Raw genomic sequence first — 22,623 nt, 5'->3', positions numbered from 1 at the left:
AAACTAAAACCATGGAAATCTTTGCTCTGACCTTCACCCTGGGAAGGAAAGAAGAAAATTTCCTGTTGGTGGCTTTTTATTCCTCACAGGAGCAGACCAGCATCTTTCAGTTTCTCCAAAGAAAATCATTGTACAAACAGATCTTTCTACCATTCCCTTCTTAATATTGATGGCTTTTCATAATATGAATCAGATAAATCTTAAAGATCCCCTTGCTAGTAGAGATAAAAAGGGAGAAGCAATGAAAGAAGATAAAAACTTTGTATAAGACGGAATTGAAATTGTAAGATGTCTCTGCATGTATGATATGTCGCTTCAGTCATGACTCTGCAGTCCTATGGACTGTAGCCTGCCAGGCCCTTCTGTCCATAAGACAAAATGTCTTCCAAAAATGTCTCCCCATGATTAATTTATTAGCTGCTCATTAATAAATGACAACTCTATTCTTCCAGTTGATCAAGTCATCAACCTTAGAATCATTCTTCACTCATCTTTGTTTATCCCACTCCCAACGTGTCATCAAATACTGTAGGCACCACCGGTCTTTTCTCACAGTATCTTTTACTACCACCCTTATCGAGAGAACAGCCCTGTCTGGCCTACTTTATTGCAGGCACCTTCTAAGTGGGCTCCCTTCTGCTCTTTCCCCTGATTCAGTCTGTTCTCACAGCAGCTAGAGTACACCTTAAAAAAAAAATAAGAAGAAAACCCCTATCCCTCCTGCTCACAAAACTCTGGTCGTGTTCCCGTCTTGCTCACGGTAAAATTGCCTGAGTGTTTGCCGTGACCCTAAGGCACTTACTGCTCTGGCCCAGCCGTCTTGCTGGTCTCCCGTCTCACCAGGCTCCGCGGGCTCCACTCGGCTCCATCCCTTCCTGTCTCTTACTGTTGATCAAACACACAAACCAGATCCCCGTTTCTAAGCAGTAATAATCAATCACAGCTGGTAATGGTTTGCTACCATTGTCCTTAGGATATTTGCATTTGGCAAGGCTTTGGCTAAAGGGAAAAACTTCCAATTAGGGACCACGAGGTCACGTCAGAAGACTGTGAAGGAAGATTCTCAAGAGGAAGTAGCCCCTCAATCACATAGCCTGATTAGGATATGATATGACTCAGACATTAATACAGTCGCAATTTCAATTTTTTTAAAGGTTTCGTTGGACTTCAGAACTAATCATCTATCCCAGTTCTCCTTTTCCCATTATTCTTTAACAGTCGGAGATAATAACTTCTGCTTTTCCTTTTCATCATGCATTTAAAGAGGTCATGCGATCCACACGGTCTTTGGGTGGAGTTTTTAAAATGCTCATTTCAGAGACAAATATTTACCTCTACAGGTAACCAGCACTAGACTAGTCAGTACCTAGAAGCCTCTCTTCTCTGTAAAGGATTGTCGCCCGATCAGGTTCTCTCGTTTTGTGCCTTTAGGTTATGAAATGTGGCTCAGGGTCTTCACAGCATTCCTTTCCTTCACAGCAGGTGCCTGCTCGGGGCTGAGGGTGGCGGTGCCATCACAGACCGTCCATGGCATCAGGGGTCAGGCTCTCTATCTCCCTGTGCACTATGGATTCCACACTCCAGCATCAGACATCCAGGTCATATGGCTTTTTGAGAGACCCCATACGATGCCCAAGTACTTGCTGGGCTCTGTGAACAAGTCTGTGGTTCCCGACTTGGAATACCAGCACAAATTCACCATGATGCCACCCAATGCCTCCCTGCTCATCAACCCACTGCAGTTCACCGATGAAGGCAATTACATTGTGAAGATCAACATCCAGGGAAACGGAACTCTGTCAGCTAGTCAGAAGATTCAAGTCACGGTTGATGGTAAGTCCACCGTGAGTGACATCGGCTGCTGAGTAGCACCTGGGCTTTAGGTCTGCTCTGCGACTTTGGGCACATTAACCCTCAAAACCTCAGTGTCTCATGGCATGAATGGCATCATCCACCTCAAGAGGCTTTCTGGGGATTAAATAAGAACATACGTAGAAAGGATATGCACAGTGCCCAGTTAAAGTTAATCAAGCAGTAAGTAGGAGTTATTGTTTGTCTGGAAACTATCAAGTGTAAAGTTGCTGATGTGATGAGATGGAGAAAATTTTATTTTTCATTAGCAGAATGCAACCTGGGAAGAGCCCTATTTTTTGTCACAAAGATTTGTGCGGGTTTTTTTTGTTGTTGTTTGTTTTTTTATTAATTTTGGTACACTGGGAGAGGATGAGACTTGCTCAATGACCATACTTGAGGAACAGCAGAAGGTGCTGGGAATGTCCTCAGAGGAAGAATGGGATTCAGCTAACTTTCAAACATTTATTTTCCTTAGTGAGATATGTAAGCAGTGTACCTTAAAGATAATATACCATGTTCAAAGCACAACTTTTGATTTTTCCCCCTAGACCTGTCTGTTTAACAATATTCCTCTGTTTTAGCAAATGCAAGCTTCATTCCATCAGTTGCACTCTGCCATCACCCTTGACTCTGTCTTTCTCTCACATCCTCATCCAGTCCACAAATTAGCCCTCTCGGCTTTGCCTTCGGAATATGGACAGAGGTGAGTCAGTCAGTTCTCGCTGCCCCCACAGCTGCCCTACTCAAGCCCACCATCAGCTCTGGCCTGGACTCTCCAAATAGTCTGTGCCCACTCTCCCTGCTTCCACCCCTGCCTCCTGCAGCTCAAAATCCTCCTGTGGCTTCCTATCTCACTCACAATCAAAGCCAAAGTGCCAACAGCGTCCCTCAAGGCCCGTGTGATCCCCCCCCCACACCCAGTCCCCCTCTGGCCCCTTCCCACCTCTCTTCCCCTCACCACTCTGGCCCCCTTGCTATCCCTAGAACAAGCCAAACACTCTCATACCTCAGTGTCTCCGCACTTGGCTGTCCACGCTACACAGACTGCGCTCCTCTCCCATGCTGGCCTGGTCCCCTCCCCTGTTTCTTTATCATCTTAGCCAGAGTGTCACTTTACCTCTGAAGGCTTTTGTGACCACCTTATGTAAATTATAACTTCATTCCCCCAAACTGAGAGAGAGGTGAGAAAGAGAGCTACTATTTACCTTGAGTTCCGCTTTATTCTTTTCATAACACTGGATATATTACATGCATTTATTTCTTTTATTGCTTCTCTTCCTGGTCTAGAATACAAGTTCCATGGGAGTAGGCTTTATATTGTTTGCTGCTTTGTCCTCACTGCCTAATCCCTGATGCTGGGCGTTCGTAGGCACTCAGTAAATATGTGCCCAGGAAATGAGTGGACCTGGAGACATTGCCGGGGGGCAAAGACACAGGCTGTGGCAGCAGATGCCTAGAGGGGAACTTTGGGGAGAGAAAAGGAGGACATTTTTTACACTTTTATGAAACTCTCCTGGGTAATACCCTATCTCTTCCCCCCAAACTTTTAATAGAACATCCATTCCTTGTTAATGTGTAGTGCAACTAGATGTGTTGAGGAAAATGGAGCCAGAAGTTCTTTATAGAAAAAAAATGTTAGGTATAGTTGATTTACAATAGTATATTAGTTTTAGGTATATGATGTAATAATTCAGAATTTTTATAGATTATACTCCACTTGTAGTTATTGTAAAATATTGACTATATTCCCTGTGCTGTATGATATATCCTTGTAGTTCACTTGTTTTATACATATTAGTTTGTACCTCTTACTTGTTTTTGTAGTCACTAAGTCATGTCCTACTCTGTTGCAACCTCGTGGACAGTAGCCTGCAAGACTCCTCAATCCATGGAATTCTCCAGGCGAGAATACTGGAGTGGGTTGCCATTTCCTTCTCCAGGGCATCTTCCCAACCCAGGGATTGAACATGCATCTCTGCATTGCAGGCAGATTCTTTACCACTGAGCCAGTGGTTGATTTACAATGTTATATTAGTTTCATGGTATACAATATAATAATTCAAAATTTTTATAGATTATACTGTTTATAGTTACTATAAAATAGTGGCTATATTCCCCATGTAGTGCAATATATCTTGTAGCTTACTTATCTTATAGTGCTAGTTTATACCTCTTATTAACCTACTTCTATCTTTCCCCTTCCCCCTGCAACCAAAACGTCTTAGTAGGGATTTAGGACCTGTGTTGCAGAAGGAAATGGCAACCCACTCCAGTATTCTTGCCTGGAGAATCCCATGGACAGAGGAGCCTGGCGTGCTACAGTCCATGACAAAGATTTGGGCGTGACTGAAGTGACTTAGCACACATGCACAGGACCTGTGTAAAAAAATCTCCTTGGGAAACTTCCACCTCTGAGTGACACTGTTAAACCCAAGTGCATGATCACAGTACCAGTGTCTTTTCTAATGATTGGTTCTCCCCGTACAAGACTTTAGATGTTACCTATTTGACTTTTCCCATATCACATATAGTATTTCCATGCACAGGCATTTTTGAAACAAAAACTATTTCTACATAATAAATGTACCAAACAGTCTTTCTTTTTAAATCATGATACTGTAAGCAAAAGCTACTCCAAACCGTTTGCTCTTGCCAGGGAATATAAAGGGTTAAAATGAGTGGACATCTTGATTGCCTCCATCTTGAGAAAGGCTGGAGCCTTCAGGGCTATCCAGCTTTCCTGCAGTTTGCTTTTCAAAGTCCTTTCTCCTTTCCTGTCTTCTCTGGGTGGAAGGATTGAATCTGTATATGCTCTAATGTGCATTTGCCAGTGTAAAATGAAAGTGATCATGAGTCAAAACAAATTTACCTGAGAAGATGCATCAACTCCAATTAAAAGTCTGATAGGAATTCAAAGCTAAACACTGGAACCAGTTGTCTGTTACTTATTTATCATCTTACTCTCTCTGTGTGACCTGTAATTTTGCATAGAAGGAAAGTTAATAATAGGCTTTGGTTTGTTAAAGAGACTAACATGGTACAGTGACTGAAATAATGCTGCAATACAAATGCACAGCAATTAAAACATATAATTAACTTACTTACATAGGAAGAAAAGTAAATGGTGAAAATATGATTCTTTAAAACTTTTGCTTTATACCCCCAAAGTATAGTATGTCTAAGCTTTGTATTTTGCAGATAGTGGATAGGAATTTGGGTTCACTACATCTATCCCAACCAATTGCTCTCGGGATAGCAGGACAAATCAAGAGAGGGGAATAACCATGTAAAATTTGCCTGTAAGAGTAAACCTTTATGGTGTTGGAGGGAGCACAATGAACAGGAAATAAGGAAGCTGATGTTCTTCACCGCTAACTGCATTATCTATAAACTAAATGTTTTCATTACAAAATTCTTGAAGATTAAGTTCTAGAATTGGTTATCTCTGCTATAAATGATATTTTTATATCATCATTTTCTATTTGTAATGACTTTTTTATCCTCTTCTTTAATTACTTCCTGAGCTGTCTACATTTAAAAAGTACACAATTTTGGAACCATTTTCCTAGGAGTTAAAACATGTGAAAGACCTCCTAGACTTTAATTGTAATCCTGGGGTGACAAAGATTATTTCTCTTGTTTTGGTGTTGCAGACCCGGTCACGAAACCAGTGGTGCGGGTTCAGCCTTCCTCTGGGGCTGTGGAGCACGTGGGAAACCTGACTCTGACGTGCCTCGTGGAAGGGGGCAGCCGGCGGGCTTACCAGTGGCTGAAGAATGGGCGGCCTGTCCACACCAGCTCCACCAGCTCCTTCTCTCTTCAGAACAACAGCCTTCATATTGCTCCAGTGACCAAAGAAGACATTGGGAACTACAGTTGTCTGGTGAAGAACCCTGTCAGTAAGATGGAAAGCGACATCATTATGCCTACCATATACTGTAAGTTTTTTAAAATGTAAATGTATTTGTATACCCCTGGAGAAGGAAATGGCAACCCACTCCAGTATTCTTGCCTGGGAAATTCTATGGACCAAGGAGCCTGATGGGCCCTGGTCTGTGCTGTCACAAAAGTCAGACATGTCTGATCGACTGAGTTTTCTTCTGGGAAGTTTTCACCAGAGTCTCACAGAGAACATCAGTGCCAGGTGCCATTTGGTTCTCACCACTATTGTAACGCAGCACCAGCTGCAGTTGTACTTCCTAGGCACTATCTTATCAGGAAGCATAGTTACTTGCACAGCCCAGTTTCTTGAAGATCCAGTTGAGATACTGGTCTTTTGAATATATTCTCTGACTCAGTGCATTCTGTGACCTTATTGCCAATGAAAAATAGAAACCTCAATTTCAAGAACCCAGAACCATGCAGAAGGCATTGATTTATTCACCCGCAAGGAGGGAGAGTTGTTCATCATAAAATGGGACAGGGATGTGCTCTGGAGCTGACCACTGGGAGAAAGAATGTTCCCAGGTTATATGTGGGTAATACGGCCCAGGGTATGGCTAGTCTTTCTGCCCATTTTCTCAGCCCCATATTTAGAGGCAAGGGTGCAGAGAGGATCACAGAGAAAACCTAATTATTCTGCAGCAAGTTATTCAGACTCCCAGCGAATCTGTAATTATTTCAGGTTTCACTTTTCTTTGGTTCTTTTTTCTGTTGCTGTAGTTGCTGTTGTTATCATTGTGATTTCAATCTCATGTACAACGTTAAGTTCACCAAACTTTTCAGTTCATGTCGTATGATCATCATCAACCCATGCAAGGTCTCTCTTGATTGTATTACTTTTCCCCATCACCTCTACTCCGCAGCACCACCTCTAATATGTTTAGCCTTGCATCCTACTTTCAGCCTCTCACAAAGTTTCTCAGCCTCCACCCTAATGACATTTTGACTGGACAACTCTTTGTTGTGGGTACTTGTCCTTTGCATTATAGGATGTCTAACAACTGCCTAGCCCCTGCCTGCTACATACCAGTAGCACCCTTCCCTCCAGTTGTGACAACTAAAAGTGTCTCTAGACATTGCCATATATCCCCTGAGTGCAGGCGAGAGGGAGTGGTATGTGCAAAATCTCCCCAAGTTGAGCCAATGGCTTTTCACATTGGGAAGCCATATGATCAGTTACTACCGTAGCTGACTTAGTGCATGGCCACAATAGCAGTATAACAAAATAAACAAGGCATGGCAAAGGAAAACTTCTCACCCTGTGGCGTGAGGGTGGAGGGTTCAGCTGGTTGAACCACAAGGGTAGAATTAAGCCTTGTAAATATATCTACTCCCTCATCAAACATATCTCCATAATGCCCAGAAAGGCCCTAAAGACTATTGTTTAAGTGTTTAGGGGGTAGACAGACCTAAGTAGGCAATGGGTTCTGTCACTACATATGTGACCTTAAGAAGTCCCTGACCTTTCTGGGCCTCATCTATGAAATGGAGATGGTTAAAACTACTTCCCTACAATAAATGAAATCCTGTCTGAAAATTAGCCAGTGACTGACACCAAGCAGGGATTCAGTAAGTGGAGGCTGTTTGTGTTATCAATACATCTGTCTTCTGTTTTCTTCAATAGAAAATTAATAGTCTTTCTTGAGAATGTGTGTTATTAATTCTTTGAGGAAAAGCACCAGCATATGTAGGTGTTGTTTTTTTTTTTCAGCTAGATCAAGCTTAACAATAAAACTGAGCTCCAGAAATGTGGTCGGAAAAGTAACTTCTGGGAAGTGTAATATGGTGGTTCGATACAGGTATACAATAATATCTGCTTCATTAAGCAAGATTAAGATAAGAAAAATGGAACCATTGATTCTTTTTAAAAATCTTTTAATGTGTTTATTGGCTGTATCTGGATTTCAGCAGTGGACAAATGACAGGTTAGGATAATCAAAGGGACTAAGTTCAAAGATGTGAATGAGATGTAGGAGAAACCCAGACTGTTACCAATAAACCTGGTTCTGCACCTAGATCCTAAAGGACAGGCGCAAGGAGAAGTTCCTGGAGACCTTGAAAAGTAAAATTCCATAAAGCAGGGGCCTCTGGTGGGAAGAAACAGCCAGAATGAGGAAAGAAACAAGGGGAACAAACACCTCAGCCTCATTCTCCTCCCTCATTCTAATCTTCTGCCAGGAATCCCCCGTAAGGGAACGGGAACGCTGCACAGGCTAGGATTGTGGCACGCTGCTTCTTAACACTGGAAGCTATCCGGTATTTTAGCAGAAGTGAGATAATGTGACGATGAAGTGTGTGAGACCCTCATAGATACTGCAGGAATGCCTGCAAAGGAGCACAGCGTGGGCACAGAACTCGGGAACGGAAGGCCCAGGTTCAAATCCTGCTTCTGCCGCCTTAGCTCTCTTGTGCCTTAGTTTCCTCATCTACAGCATGGTGATAATGATAGCAGCTACTTCCTAGGTACTGTTACTATTTGGATTAAATCTGTTACTGTACATAACTTGCTTAGAACAGTGACTCAGTGTGAGTTGCTCAGTCATGTCCAACTCTTTGCTACCCTTTGGACTGTAGCCCATCAGGTGGCTCTGTCCAGGGAATTCTCCAGGCAAGAATACTGGAGTTGGTTGCCATTTCCTTCTCCAGGGGGTCTCCCCCACCCAGGGATCGAACCCGGGTCTCCTGCATTGCAGGCAGATTCTTTACCATCTGAGTCACTAAGAAAGCCCCACAGTGACAGGGCCATAGTAAATAATATATAGCTGTTGGCTACTATTATTACTACAATATTATGTGTCTTTGGGAATTCAGAGAAGGAAAACATTACTTCTAGCTGGAGAGAAGGCTTGTTGTAGGAAGTAACATTTGAGATGGACCTCAAACGATGGATGTGAAGGGGACAAGGGGAAATGTCTGGAAAAACATTTCAGGCACTAGGGATAGTAGGCACAGACGCTAAGCAGAGATCAGAGTATTTGGCACGTGGTCCAGTTTGACTGGAGCATAAGATGCAGCAAGGAATAGATACAGCTTCCCCACGCCCCTCTGTCAGAAAATGGAATGTTCCTTTGAAACCTTGTATGAATCAAAATAGTGCAAAGTAAACAAGCATTACCTTATGACCTGTCTTGCTAAGGGATGCGAAAAGTGAGTCAAAATAAAACACAGGTGCCCACAAAGTTCAGAGCTACGGAGGCTTGATGCTGAGATGCTGAGTGTAGTTCCCTGGGAAGGAGCTTGGGGGCACCACTTTTGCTGCTGGGGAGCCCACTGCCTCTAAAACAGTTCCTGGAAAACAAACTCCGAATGCTATTTTTCACTTTTCATCTTTTTTTCGAGAAAGCAAAAGTCCTCTCCAGACTTCTCTCAGTCAGCTAAAACAGGTATTAATGCAGGTCTTTCATAAAAGCTAAGTGGCATAAGCAGAGCTTTGAAAAGCAGCATCAGATTGTAGGGAGCTTTGAACAGCAGGCATCACTTGGTAAACAATTAGGAAAATTATTTTTTAAGAAAGCTCCAATTTTTTAGAAGACTGCAGAATATTTTATAAATAAATACACAAACATATTCTAGGGTAGATCAAGAAATGTTTGTCTAGAGAGCATGTTTTCAAGCTAGGTCACGAATGTCATACAATTATAGAAAGAATATATGTAGGAAAGGAAAAAAGGGAGGTAGGATGTATTTTATTAACTTATTGTACAGAGAAAAAAGTCACCAAATTTGAGCTACATGCAGTAATTAAACACATCTAAGAGCAACTTAAAAGCATTTTTTCCAAAAAAATATTGTTCACACAGAAATAGAAAAAACTTCATACATTGTATAATTCAGCATTAGGGTAGGGGAATCCAAAGAGGATTATCTGCTAGTCCAACCTAGTTCAGAATTCAGTGTCTCAAAGATGAACCAGTCTCTTCATGCAGAAAGAGGAGAAATTATCAATGTATTAAAGAGCATAAAGGAAGAAGGAAATTATAGTTTTTCACCAAAAAAATACCAAAATACCACTCTTCAAGAAAATTATATAAGATTTATTGCAATCACTAGTTATATTGTATTTAACAATGACATTGTTTTTATAGCTAAACTTTTAGCTATATTTTATAGTAGTTTTTTTTTCTTTTTTTTTTTAAATTTTTATTTTTATTTATTTATTTTTTTTTCCAGTGGGTTTTGTCATACATTGATATGGATCAGCCATGGATTTACATGTATTCCCAATCCCAATCCCCCCTCCCACCTCCCTCTCCACCCGATTCCTCTGGGTCTTCCCAGTGCACCAGGCCTGAGCACTTGTCTCATGCATCCCACCTGGGCTGGTGATCTGTTTCACCATAGATAGTATACATGCTGTTCTTTTGAAACATCCCACCCTCACATTCTCCCACAGAGTCCAAAAGTCTGTTCTGTATTTCTGTGTCTCTTTTTCTGTTTTGCATATAGGGTTATCGTTATCACCTTTCTAAATTCCATATATATGTGTTAGTATGCTGTAATGTTCTTTATCTTTCTGGCTTACTTCACTCTGTATAAGGGGCTCCAGCTTCATCCATCTCATTAGGACTGGTTCAAATGAATTCTTTTTAATGGCTGAGTAATATTCCATGGTGTATATGTACCACAGCTTCTTTATCCATTCATCTGCTGATGGGCATCTAGGTTGCTTCCATGTCCTGGCTATTATAAACAGTGCTGTGATGAACATTGGGGTGCACATGTCTCTTTCAGATCTGGTTTCCTCAGTGTGTATGCCCAGAAGTGGGACTACTATTTTATAGTAGTTTTATGTAACGTTATATTCAGATAACTGTGAAAATATTCTGTGTGCCTTAAAACACAGAGAAATGGATTTACAAAGTATAAATTGTGACTATCTGCACGACTAGCATTGAATTAGAGTGAAAAATTTAGATTTGGCACTATCTGTTAGTACATGTAGTCATATTCTTGACTGAATAAGGTTATTTTGACATAAATTTAAACTTCCATTCAACTCCAGGGAGCACAGACCTAAGCATTCAAGTTACCTGAACACAGTGAAAGAAAATGGGAGCAGACAAATAAAATCAAATCTAGTGCTATCTTAGAGACTCCTTACATTATTTAGGATGTTCTTTATTGTTTGGTCTAAACAATTTACATTCACATAGAAAAGGTACAAAATGGAAAACAAGATATTAAACCAACCAGGCATCATCAACTAAAAATTAATTCAGAGAAACAGTCACTCAGTGTAGTAAGAGACAGCAGAAAATTATGGCGGAGCATTCTTTGTCCACTGATGAAAACCTGATCATATTTTGCTTCAATACAGACTCCAATAAGTGCTATGTCCTTTGGAGAGTATAGCATTTAGCACAGTGTTATGAGTCTAAGCTGTCATTCAAACTGCCTGCGTTAAAGCTTTGGTTCTGCCATTATTACTCTGTGTCAGCTTCCTCATCTCCTTATCAACACTGTCCCAGTGTAAGGCTAAACCCTATCTCTAGAGGAATGGGGAGGATTATGTGAGATTTTATGTGTAAAGAAGGCAGTGAGTGGCACATAGGAAAAACTCAATAATATTAGCTGTTTGGCTTTTCCTCTTTTTTTTCTTTTTCCTTGGAGCCCAAACTATGCTAACATAATTGGCAACATGACATCAAGAAATTATGGAAAACCTGTGCAATTTGGAAGATACCTGCAAAGAGAATACTGAAAGAATACTTTGAAAAGAACTTTCTTCCCCAGAAGTTACCGTTTTTTAACATATTTCATTTTTCTACATGAAAATATTTCCTTTACAGCAATCCTTTTTATCTTGCCATCTATTTACCTATGTCTGAACTTTAGCCATAAATTTAAATGAAAAATTCCTGGGGAAAATTTCATAAGCAACTACAGATACATGAAAATGTCATTTGCATGATCTTGAAATACACTTTTGTTTTGCTATATAGTTTACTTTAATCTGACAAAGTAAAAATATTGAATAAGATCTTTCTTTCAACATGTGCATGTTCATGCCCTAATTATCACAGAAAATGGTGTGTAAAGTATTTAAATGGAGGGAAAACCATAATCACACCGATAAAGGCTTTAAACTCCTAAATTTCATTTCCTTTCCTGTGTTATTTGAAAGAATTAGAATATCCCCATGTGAATAAGTTCAGATTTTATAGAACATATCTCTTATTTATAGACTGAACTTTCTTCCTTACATTCTTTTTAGACATTCTCTTTAATCTTTGTAAACTTCACAGAGAAATGCCTGTCTTCAGTAAAGACTAATGGCAGGTAGTTGAAAGAACATTTAGAAAATTTTGCCATGTGAGTTCCATTTATACATTGTAAGGATGAATTACCTAGATGATTTAAGAAAGATTTTTTTTTTTACTCTTACTATGTAGTAATTGTGAATAGTGTTAACATCTTCTTGATTATTTTTGCATTTGAATGCAAAAACTTTCACTGGGTCAACATCTCATCTTCTCGACCTTCACTTATTCACTCATTCATTCATTTATTCACTCATTCACTCATGGTTTGATTTGATTCAAAAAATCAAACATCATGGTCTTCTTTGTGCTAAGAAATTTACTACTGATCATATACCCCTTCATCATTCACAGCCTTGTCATGGCAAAGGGGCATGTATAACTCACTGAACCTATGAGCCATGCCGTGCAGGGCCACCCAAGATGGATGGATCATAGTAAAGAGTTTTGACAAAATGTGGTCAAATGGAGGAGGAAATGGGAAACCATTCACCTATTCTTGTTGGGAGAACCCTATGAACAATATGAAAAGGCAAAAAGATATGACCCTGGGAATGAGCTCCCCAGGTTGGAAGGTGTCCAGTATGCTATTAGGGAAAGAGTAGAAGGCAATTATTAATAACTCCAGAGAAAATGAAGCAGCTGGGCCAAAGCAGAAACAACGCTCAGTTGTGGATGTGTCTGGTGGTGAAAGTAGAGTCTGATGCTATAAAGAGCAATATTGCATAGGAACTGGAATGGTAGGCCCATGAATCAAGGTAAATTTGATGTGGTCAAGTTGGAGATGGCAGGACTGAACACAGACATCTTAGGAATCAGTGAACTAAAATGGACAGGAATGAGTGAATTTAACTCAGATCACCATTATATCTACTACTGTGGGCAAGAATCCCTTAGAAGCAATGGAGTAGCCTTCATAGTCATCAAAAGAGTCCAAAATGCAGTACTTGGGTGCAATCTCAAAAATGACACAATGACCTCGGTTTGTTCCCAAGGCAAACCATTCAACATCACAGTAATCCAAGTCATCCAAAGTAATCCAAGTAATCCAATGCTCCAACCTCTGATGCTAAAGAAGCTGGAGTTTAATGGTTCTATGAAGACCTACAACATCTAGAACTAGCACCAAAAAAAGATGTCCTTTTCATCATAGGGGATAGCAGTGCAAAAGTAGGAAGTCAAGAGATACCTGAAGTAATAGACAAGTTTGACCTTGGAGTACAAAATGAAGCAGGACAAAGGCTAAGAAGAATTTTGCCAAGAGAACACACTAGTTGTAGCAAACACCCTCTTCCAACAACACAAGACACGGCTCTATCTGTGGACATCACTAGATGGTCAATACTGAAATCAGATTAATTATATTCTTTGCAGCCAAAGATGGAGAAGCTCTATACAGTCAGCAAAAACAAGACCGGGAACTGACTGTGGCTCAGATTTGAGCTCCTTATTGCAAAATTGAGGCTTAAATTGAAGAAAGTAGGGAAAACCAATAGGCCATTCAAGTATGACCTGTATCAAATCCCTTATTATTATACACTGGAGGTGACTAATAGATTCAAGGGGTTAGGTCTGATAGACAGAGTGCTGAAGAACTATGGATGGAGGTTCATAACATTATACAGGAGGCAGTGACCAAAACCATCCCAAAGAAAAGAAATGCAAGAACGCAAAGTGGTTGTCTGAAGCTTTACAAATAGCTGAGGAAAGAAGAAAAACAAAAGGCCAGGAAGAAAGGGAAAGATATACCCAACTGAATGCAGCGTTCCAGAGAATAGCAAGGAGAGATAAGAAGACCTTCTTAAATGAAAAATGCAAAGAAATAGTAAAATGGGAAAGACTAGGGATCTCTTCAAGAAAACTAGAGGTACCAAGGGAACATATCATGCAAAGTTGGGCACAATAAAGGACAGAAATGTTAAGAACCTAACAGAAGCAGAAGAGATTAAGAAGAGGTGGCGAAAATACACAGAACCGTACAAAAAAGGTCTTAATGACCCCGATAACCACTATGATGTGGTCACTCACCTAGATCCAGACATCCTGGAGTGTGAAGTAGACCTTAAGCAGCAGTACTACAAACAAAGTTAATTGAGGTAATGGAATTCCAGCTGAGTTGTTTAAAATTCTAAAAGATGATGCTGTTAAAGTTCTGCGTGCAGTATGTCAGCAAATTTGAAAAATTCAGCAGTAGCCAGCGGACTAAAAAAGGTGAGTTTTCATTCCAATTCCAAAGAAGTGAAGTGCCAAAGATTGTTCAAACTACTATAAAACTGCATTTATTTCACAGGCTAGCCAATTTATGCTCAAAAGCCTTCAGGCTAGGCTTCAGCAGTACATGAACTGAGAACTTGCAGATGTATGAGCTGGTTTTAGAAAAGGCAGAGGAACCAGAGACCAAATTGCCAATGTTCACTTAATCACAGAGAAAGCAAGGGAATTCCTGAAAAACACCTACTTCTGCTTCATTGACTACACTAAAGCCTTTGAGTGTGTGAATCACAACAAACTGTGGAAAATTCTTAAAGAGATGGGAATACCAGACCACCTTACCTGTCTCCTGTGAAACCTGTATGTGGGTCAAGAAAAAACAATTAGAACTGGACATGTAACAACAGACTGGTTCAAAATTGGGAAAGGAACACATCAAGGCTGTATATTGTCACCCTGCTCATTTAACTTCTATGCAGTATACATCATGCAAAATGCCAGACTGGATGAATCTCAAGCTGGAATCAAGATTGCTGGGAGAAATATCAACAACCTCAGATATGCAGATTATACCACTCAAATGGCAGAAAGTGAAGAGGTACTAAAGAGCCTCTTGATTAGGGTGAAATCAGAAAGTGAAAAAACTGGCTTGAAAGTCAACATTAAAAAAACTAAGATAGTGGCATCTGGTCCCATCACGTCATGGCAAATAGAAGAGGAAAAAGTGGAAGCAGTGACAAATTTTTTTTTTCCTTGTGCTGCAACATTACTTTGGACGGTGATTGCAGCCATAAAATCCAAAGACGCTTGCTTCTTGGAAGGAAAACTATGACAAACCTAGACAACACACTAAAAGGCAGAGTCATCACTTTGCCAACAAAGGTCCATGTAGTCAAAGCTATGGTTTTATTAGTAGTCATGTATTGATGTGAGAGGTGGACCATAAAGAAGACTGAGCACTGAAGAGCTGATGCTTTCAAATTGTGGTCCTGGAGAAGACTCTGGAGAGTCTCTTGGATGGCAAGGAGATCAAACCAGTCAATCCTAAAGGAAATTAACCCTGAATATTCATTGGAAGGACTGATGCTGGAGGTGAAGTTCCAATACTGTGGCCACCTGACTCTAAGATCCAACTCATTGGAAAAGACCTTGTTGCTTGGAAAGATTGAAGGCAAAAGGAGAAGGGGGCAGCAGACAATGAGATGGTTGGATAGCATCACCGATTCAGTGGATGTGAATGTGAGCAAACTCTGGGAGATAGTGGAGGACAGAGGAGACTGGCATGCTGCAGTCAGACTTAGTGACTGAAAAACAACAACCCATCATGTAACATATAGAAACACAACACATGTTCATTATTTTTTCCATAAAATCACTTCATTAGCCATATTTTCTTGTTTCTTTTTGTTTTCTTTTTGGTTTGGGTCTTTAAGAATTAAATAAAATATGTAGGCTGAAGATCTGTCGTTTATCTTACTGGTATGGCATCAACATGTTTATAATCTTTATCATTTAATGGAAACCGCTGTCACTGTCCTTCCTTCACCTATTACAGCCATCACAACATCATCCTCTTCGGAAAGGCTCACCTGCCCCCATCTTGTCTCAGCCCTCAGCATCCCTCAGAGGTTTGCTGTGTGCCTGCAGCACCCCATGCCCATCTCTCCCCAGGACGCACTTTCCGCGAGCGTCTCCCACTCGCAAGCATCTCAGGAAAAAGTAGGAGCTCTGTGGCATTCACCTCTGAATCCCTAAGGCAATACCTGACACAGATTAAAAACTCAACAGAGGCCAAAGATTGTTCAAACGACCATACATGTGCGCTTATTTCACAGGCTAGCCAGGTTATGCTCAAAATCCTTCAGGCTAGGCTTCAACAGTATGTGAACCGTGAACTTCCAGATGTTCAAGCTGGATTTAGAAAAGGCAGAGGAACCGGAGGTCAAATTGCCAACATCCACTGGATCATCAAAGAAGTGAGAGAGTTCCAGAAAAACATCTGTTTCTGCTTTATTGACTATGCCACAGCTTTTGACTGTGTGGATCACAAGAAACTCTGGAAAATTCTTCAAGAGATGGGAATACCAGACCACCTGACCTGCCTCCTGAGAAATCTGTATGCAGGTCAAGAAGCAACAGTTAGAACTGGACATGGAACAAGAGTGGTTCCAAATAGGGAAAGGAGTACATCAAGGCTGTATATCATCACCCTGCTTATTTAACTTACATGCAGAGTACATCATGCAAAATGCTGGGCTGGATGAAGCACAAGCTGGAATCAAGATTGCCTGGAGAAATATCAATAACCTCACATATGCAGATGACACCACCCTTATGGCAGAAAATGAAGAAGAACTAAAGAGCCTCTTGATGACAGTGAAAGAGGAGAGTGAATAAGTTGGCTTAAAACTCAACATTCAGAAAATTAAGATCATGGCATCCAGTCCCATCAGTTCATGGCAAATAGATGGGGAAACAGTGGAAACAGTGAGAGACTTTATTTTTGTGGGCTCCAAAATCACTGCAGATGGTGACTGCAGCCATGAAATTAAAAGACACTTGCTCCTTTGAAGAAATGTTATGACCAACCTAGACAGCACATTAAAAAGCAGAGACATTACTTTGTCAACAAAGATCCATCAAGTCAAAGCTACAGTTTTTCCAGTTGTCATGTATGGATGTGAGAGATGGACTATAAAAAAAGCTGAGCACCAAAGAATTGATGCTTTTGAACTGTGATGTTGGAGAAGACTCTTGAGTGTCCCCTGGACTGCAAGGAGATCCAACCAGTCCATCCTAAAGGAAATCAGTCCTGAATATTCATTGGAAGGACTGATGCTGAAGCTGAAACTCCAGTACTTTGGTCATCTGATGCGAAGAACTGACTTGTTGGAAAAGACCCCGATGCTGGGAAAGATTGAAGGTGGGAGGAGAAGGGGACGACAGAGGATGAGATGGTTGGATGGCATCACCAACTCGATGGACATGAGTTTGAGCAAGCTTGGGGAGTTTGTGATGGACAGTGAGGGCTGGTGTGCTGCAGTCCATGGAGTCACAAAGAGTCGGACATGACTGAGTGACTGAACTGAACAGTATCTTAAGATAAACTGCTTTTGAATGGGAGCTTTCTTTCCAGTACTTTGAGGTCTACAAGACATATCTAGAAAATTTACTACTGTGGAAAAAGAAAACTGCTTAAATTGAATGGGGGGCAGGGGAGGGCCTGTGGTTTTCTTTTTGGATAATTGTTGTAACACTGTCCTTCAGGCAGCTGAGGGAGTTTCATATTTTCTTTAGACATCATTAGGCTCTGAAGTTTTTGCAGGATCACTTTGATGCTATATGAATTCTGCCATTTGCAAACTGATATGGCTCTTGGGTCTACCACACCATTAGAACTGTTAACTCCATTCATATTAATTTTTGTTACAAATCTTACAAAGAGGGGTGCTTCTGGGTATTTAGATACACATTCTATTTTAAGGTTGTATATTCGGTTTTCATAAATTGTTCTTGGAGGCCCAATTATCATCCCTGTCCATCTTGTGTCATGTTTTCGTCATCTTACAGACCCCAGCTAACTGTGCCATCTCCTACTCCTTTCTGGCCTTCTTCAAGTTCTTCCGAACAGTCAGAAATTGCAAGGGACTTTTACTCATGCAAAAAACTGCTGTAAGTTGTTGTACCTCAAGCTTGCTGCTTACAAAACTATCTGTGTTGACGAGCACAACCAGAAGGAAGAGGCACGTGGTTCATTACCAGTAGAGTGACGTCTAAACCAGGGCTAGGTGACGAAACCTAGAACCAGCACAAGATGTTCACACAGTGAGACACACGGGAATGAGACCAGCTAAGAGACCACAGGTTCTCATCTGCCAGCTCCAGCTCTTTCTGGGGAACACTCTTGAATGCAACAGAAGACCATAACCTCCACCGTCCACGTGGTAAAATGTTCATAAGAGGACTATGTGTATGAGGCTGCTCCAACATATGCGGATTTAAAATGTAACGGGCTTACTCTTCTGGCACTCCATTTTTGGTGAACTGTCAGGGTAGCCTGTGGGATGCTGGATCCGAGGAAAGACCTGGCTGCCAAGGGCTACTCTTTGAGGCCCTGCAATCCTGGCCAAAGCAGGAGGAAATAACCTGTCATAACATGAGCATCCTGAGGATTCTGTGGGTTTTTCACAGTTCTACCCTCTAGGATCTATGCAGAAATCACACAACGGACCCCTTAACCAGTGGGGCATCCTCTCAGTGACCCCTCAGGATCCTGTTTCTTTCTCTCATTCTTCTTCAGGGGCTTCTCTGAAGTCAGGGCCAAATGGACATCCCCAAGGCTCCTCCCCCCGCTCAGACACCCATCATCCAACAAAGGACTTCCATCTATTTGGGAGTGCCTCCTCATCCTCTAGGGGACCCCCCGATGTCATCTAAAGAGCCACCAGCCCCCGACTCCTCCAGAGTGGCTCCCGTCTCACACCTTGCCTGCTCCGGCCATTTTGCAGCACTACACAGCTGGGCCCTTCATCTCAACAGGGCCCTCACACTGCCCTCCATTTGCTTTTGTTTGTTTTTTCTGACCTTTAGCAAAGTTCCTCAGTAATGTAGTAAATGTGATATTTCAATATTCCCCCATAGAGGCCCACATCATAATTTAGAATTTCAGCATGAATTACCTCTTCTGTTTTCTTGAGGTGCTGTTTCTATGACAATTTCCATCACAAAAACAGGAATTGCTTTCTTTTTTTTCTGGTTTCTTTTTTTTTTTTTTCATTTATTTTTATTAGTTGGAGGCTTGAATTGCTTTTTATTTTGGCAGAAAAAAAAGCATAACAAAGTCAAGAGTGACAGTGTATTGTTGAGGTTATGATGTAATAACCTGGTGTTGGCCTTGGTGGAATACAGTGTCAAGCCAGTAATGCAGGCAGGTATCTACTTGCAGTTCACGAAATGTGTATGTCCATCTGTGTTGTAAATTATAACCCAGTAACCACTGCATTTTGTGTACAACATATGGCACTGCTCATGAGGAAGTGCTCTAAGTGATAAATATGAAAGAAAAAAGGGTCATTCACAGTAAATACTTACCATCTGCTCCCAAACAGGATGGCAAGCAACATCATGATGGAAATTTAGGTTCTGTTCCCACCCAGCCATAAATTGTTAAACAGAACAGATGATATATGATTTTACAAGTCGCTTAGTAAACACCCATTCCTGAGGCAAAGGTTTCATTTCTATTGGGAGTTCTCTGCCAAGGGCAAGAAACTGAACCACAGTCAAAATAGAGCTATCCATCTGTTTTCATCTTCAATGTCAGAGGCCATACTGGTTGAATCACTCCAAATATCCTCAGTTGGATTGCTCATGCCATGAATAATATGCTAGGCTGCATTTCAAAGTAAGCGATGGTCAGCTTGACGTGGTAATGAAGAAGGAAATAGCATCATCGTGTAGTCAGAAGAAAGTAGATTGTAAGCAGTATGTAGAAAGTGATAGATAAACAGATCAGTCCATCTGTGTGCGTGAGAGAGAGAGAGACGATGGGTAAAGAAAGAAGACAGGACTTTCCTGCCTAAGAATCCGTCTGCCAATGCAGGGGACACAGGTTTGATCCCTGGTCCAGGAAGATCCCACATGCCACGGAGCAGGTAAGCCCGTGTGCCACAACTGCTGAATCCCACTCACCTTGATTCCGAGCTCTGGAACAAGAGAAGCCACAAAGATGAGAAGCCTGTGCACTGCAACTAGAGAGTGGCTCCCATTCACCACAGCTAAAGAAAGCCCATATGCAGCAGCAGAGACCCACTGGGGCCAAAAAGAATAAATACATAAACATTTTTTTTAAAAAAAAAGAAAAAGACTTAAAGATCATACACTGAAATATGGATGTTCGTCCTCTGAGATGAAAACAAATGAGTTTTCAGGTAAAATATGCTGAATTTTCATGAATCATATCAGAAGCAAGGAACTTAAATTCATCAAAGTATTAGGTTCCAAGAACTGAAAGAGGTGCTTGTGTGGGGACCAAGGAAGTTTGAGATAGTTAATGCTAACTCTGAAGAGACAGGTATAACAGATAATTAAGACAGAAGAGAAAAGATTGTGCTAATCATGAAATCCAATAAATGAGGAAGTAGCAAAATCAAAATAAAAATGAGTATAGGGTAGATGAATAAGGACAATCAGATTCCTTTCTTTAGAAACATGTTTTATTTGAAACTAGAGTGATTATTAAATTAGATAATCAACCTTATTCACCTACCTTCACTTTAAATTACTGTGGGCTTTCTCTGCAAATCAAACCCATTCTCCAAAATGGAAGAATTACTGCTTTTAAGAATACACCATTATATTGTGAGAAAGTGAAAGTATTACTTGTTCAGTCATGTCTGACTCTTTGCAACCCCATGAACTGTAACCCGCCAGGCTCCTTTGTCCATGGAATTCTCCAGGCAAGAATACTGGAGTGGGTTGCCATTCCCTTCTGCAGGGGATCTTCCTGATCCCAGGATTGAGCTCAGGTCTCCTGCATTGCAGGTGGACTCTTTGCTACATGAACCACAGGGGAAGCAGTCCTAAAGTGATTCCAAATGGAAAGTTCCCAAAGAAGTTTTGAGTAATGTCAGCAAACTTTGAAAGCAATATTTATCATCATTATGTGTGTTTTCAAACAATTTATTTTATATTCTATAAACCCTGAAAACAAGTAGAAAGACAGAAACTTGTACTGAGTGACCACACTTCTCTTTTTCAAGCCTGCCTTGCTCTGCTCTCTGAAATGCACTCAGGCTTCAGTCTTTGTGACACAGGGGGGTCTTCTGTTATTCCAAACCTCTGTTGATTCCTCCCACTGGTTTCCTATGGTGTGAACCATAACCAGTGTCCACCAGACAGTGACCTTTGCTTCCCTAATATTCTATCAGTGCTATCAACTTGAGGGGATATCAACTCCTTGAGTACTATCAACTCCTGCTGCTGCACTGGAGCTGAGAGAATAGCAACAGCACCTCAGGTCTCCTCACAGTGCCTGGAACAGTATTATGCGTGCAGTTGCATCTCAGTATTGATTTTGGTTGAATAAATGAAAACAACTTTTCATCCCCATTACACAACTAACTATTAAGTGGTTTTGCAACACACAATTCTAAAACAGAGATTTTCCCCTGAGGCTCTATCACAGCATGAAATGAGAAAACAGTATGGGAGTTCTAGTACAGGCCCAGGAAAGGAGCATTCATTTCTCTGCACTCGAATCCTCCATCTCCAGTTCCTGATTACTTTGAATTTGAAGGTACCTCTATGTTTGCTTTCTAAAAGCAGGATCATCTCATGTATATATATTAATATAAATCTATAGGTTTCTTTCGGATGCCTCTGTGTCTTCAGGAAGCGAATATGTGTAAAGTGTATGCCTTTAGCTAAATATAATTTATGGCTATGCACCTTCAGTTTCTATTGTATCTTAGGAAAGTTGTCTCCCCAGTGGTAGGTTGGTCAGAAAATGTTGACATAATGGAGAACCACTCTGGGAATTGGCAAATTTGAGGTTGACTTGCCAGTATCCAAAATAACAAGCCTGGCATGAATCATGGCATTTCAAAGATAGCAAAATTGGCAGCCAGTCATCCAGTCAATCTTTTTATAGCAAAGGGGAGGAAAGTGAGACCCCAAAAGCTTAAGTGACTTTTGAAGAACATTTTGCTAATCATTGAAAAAGTCAGAATTTAACCTATATATCCTACTCTCTAATCATCACATTGTATTATTCCACACAATGAGAGATGAACAGGTGTTACTTTTTTTTTAAATCATCACATTTGAGATTAGGTTATTTCTGAGCAAACCATCAATAGCCTTATCCCGTTTATAAATTCCTTGAAAGTAGGAACTGTGTCTTATACATTTTTTATCACTCACATATTAAATATATTATGGAGCACTTAGTATCTCTCAAACAACTATTTTTTGAATGACTACTTGAGTACAGAATTAATATGTAATTGGACAATAATTTATTGTACAACAAATAATACAATTAGAAAAACAGACACAGTTTTGAAAAAGAAAGTTACACAACTTGGCAGTTTTTTGGAGAGGTAGTATGAATAATTAAATACATGTATTTTAGAACCCTAGGTCTGCTATTTAGTAGCTTTGTGACCATGGGGAAATTAATTTTTTAAATATCTCTTCCTTCACCTTATAATGGGAAAAACAATTACCTCATATGATTGCTTTAAAGATTAAATGTGGTTGTCTGCATAAGTACTTAAAGTGCCTTCAGATGACAAATAGCCAACAAATACTGATTATGATCAGCTAAAATATGAGCACAGTAATACCTAAACCT

The 22,623-nt window shown here is 40.6% G+C and overlaps 1 protein-coding gene and 1 pseudogene across 7 annotated transcripts in view; one reads left to right on the top strand and one right to left on the bottom strand.

Moving 5' to 3' along the window:
* HEPACAM2 (HEPACAM family member 2) overlaps nucleotides 1–22,623 on the top strand; it is a 60,461-nt gene that overhangs the window by 5,679 nt on the left and 32,159 nt on the right. For 5 of the 7 annotated variants that reach the window (XR_006334832.1, XR_006334831.1, XM_043871665.1 and 2 more), the window contains exons 2-3: nucleotides 1,480–1,833; nucleotides 5,508–5,792. Coding sequence is in view for 5 of the 7 variants with exons in the window: in XM_043871665.1 (XP_043727600.1) it covers nucleotides 1,480–1,833; nucleotides 5,508–5,792 (639 nt within the window). In the remaining 2 variants the exon portion in view is untranslated. The remainder of the gene's footprint in view (nucleotides 1–1,479; nucleotides 1,834–5,507; nucleotides 5,793–22,623) is intronic. The other 2 variants (XM_043871666.1, XM_043871669.1) reach the window with 1 other exon arrangement.
* LOC122674073 lies at nucleotides 17,440–19,393 on the bottom strand (annotated as a pseudogene).

The sequence above is a fragment of the Cervus elaphus genome, chromosome 18 (assembly GCF_910594005.1).
Source record: "Cervus elaphus chromosome 18, mCerEla1.1, whole genome shotgun sequence".
In the NCBI taxonomy this organism is placed as follows: Eukaryota; Metazoa; Chordata; class Mammalia; order Artiodactyla; family Cervidae; genus Cervus; species Cervus elaphus.
Note: the sequence above shows the minus strand (reverse complement) of the source record. Positions and strands in the feature narration are given on the sequence as shown.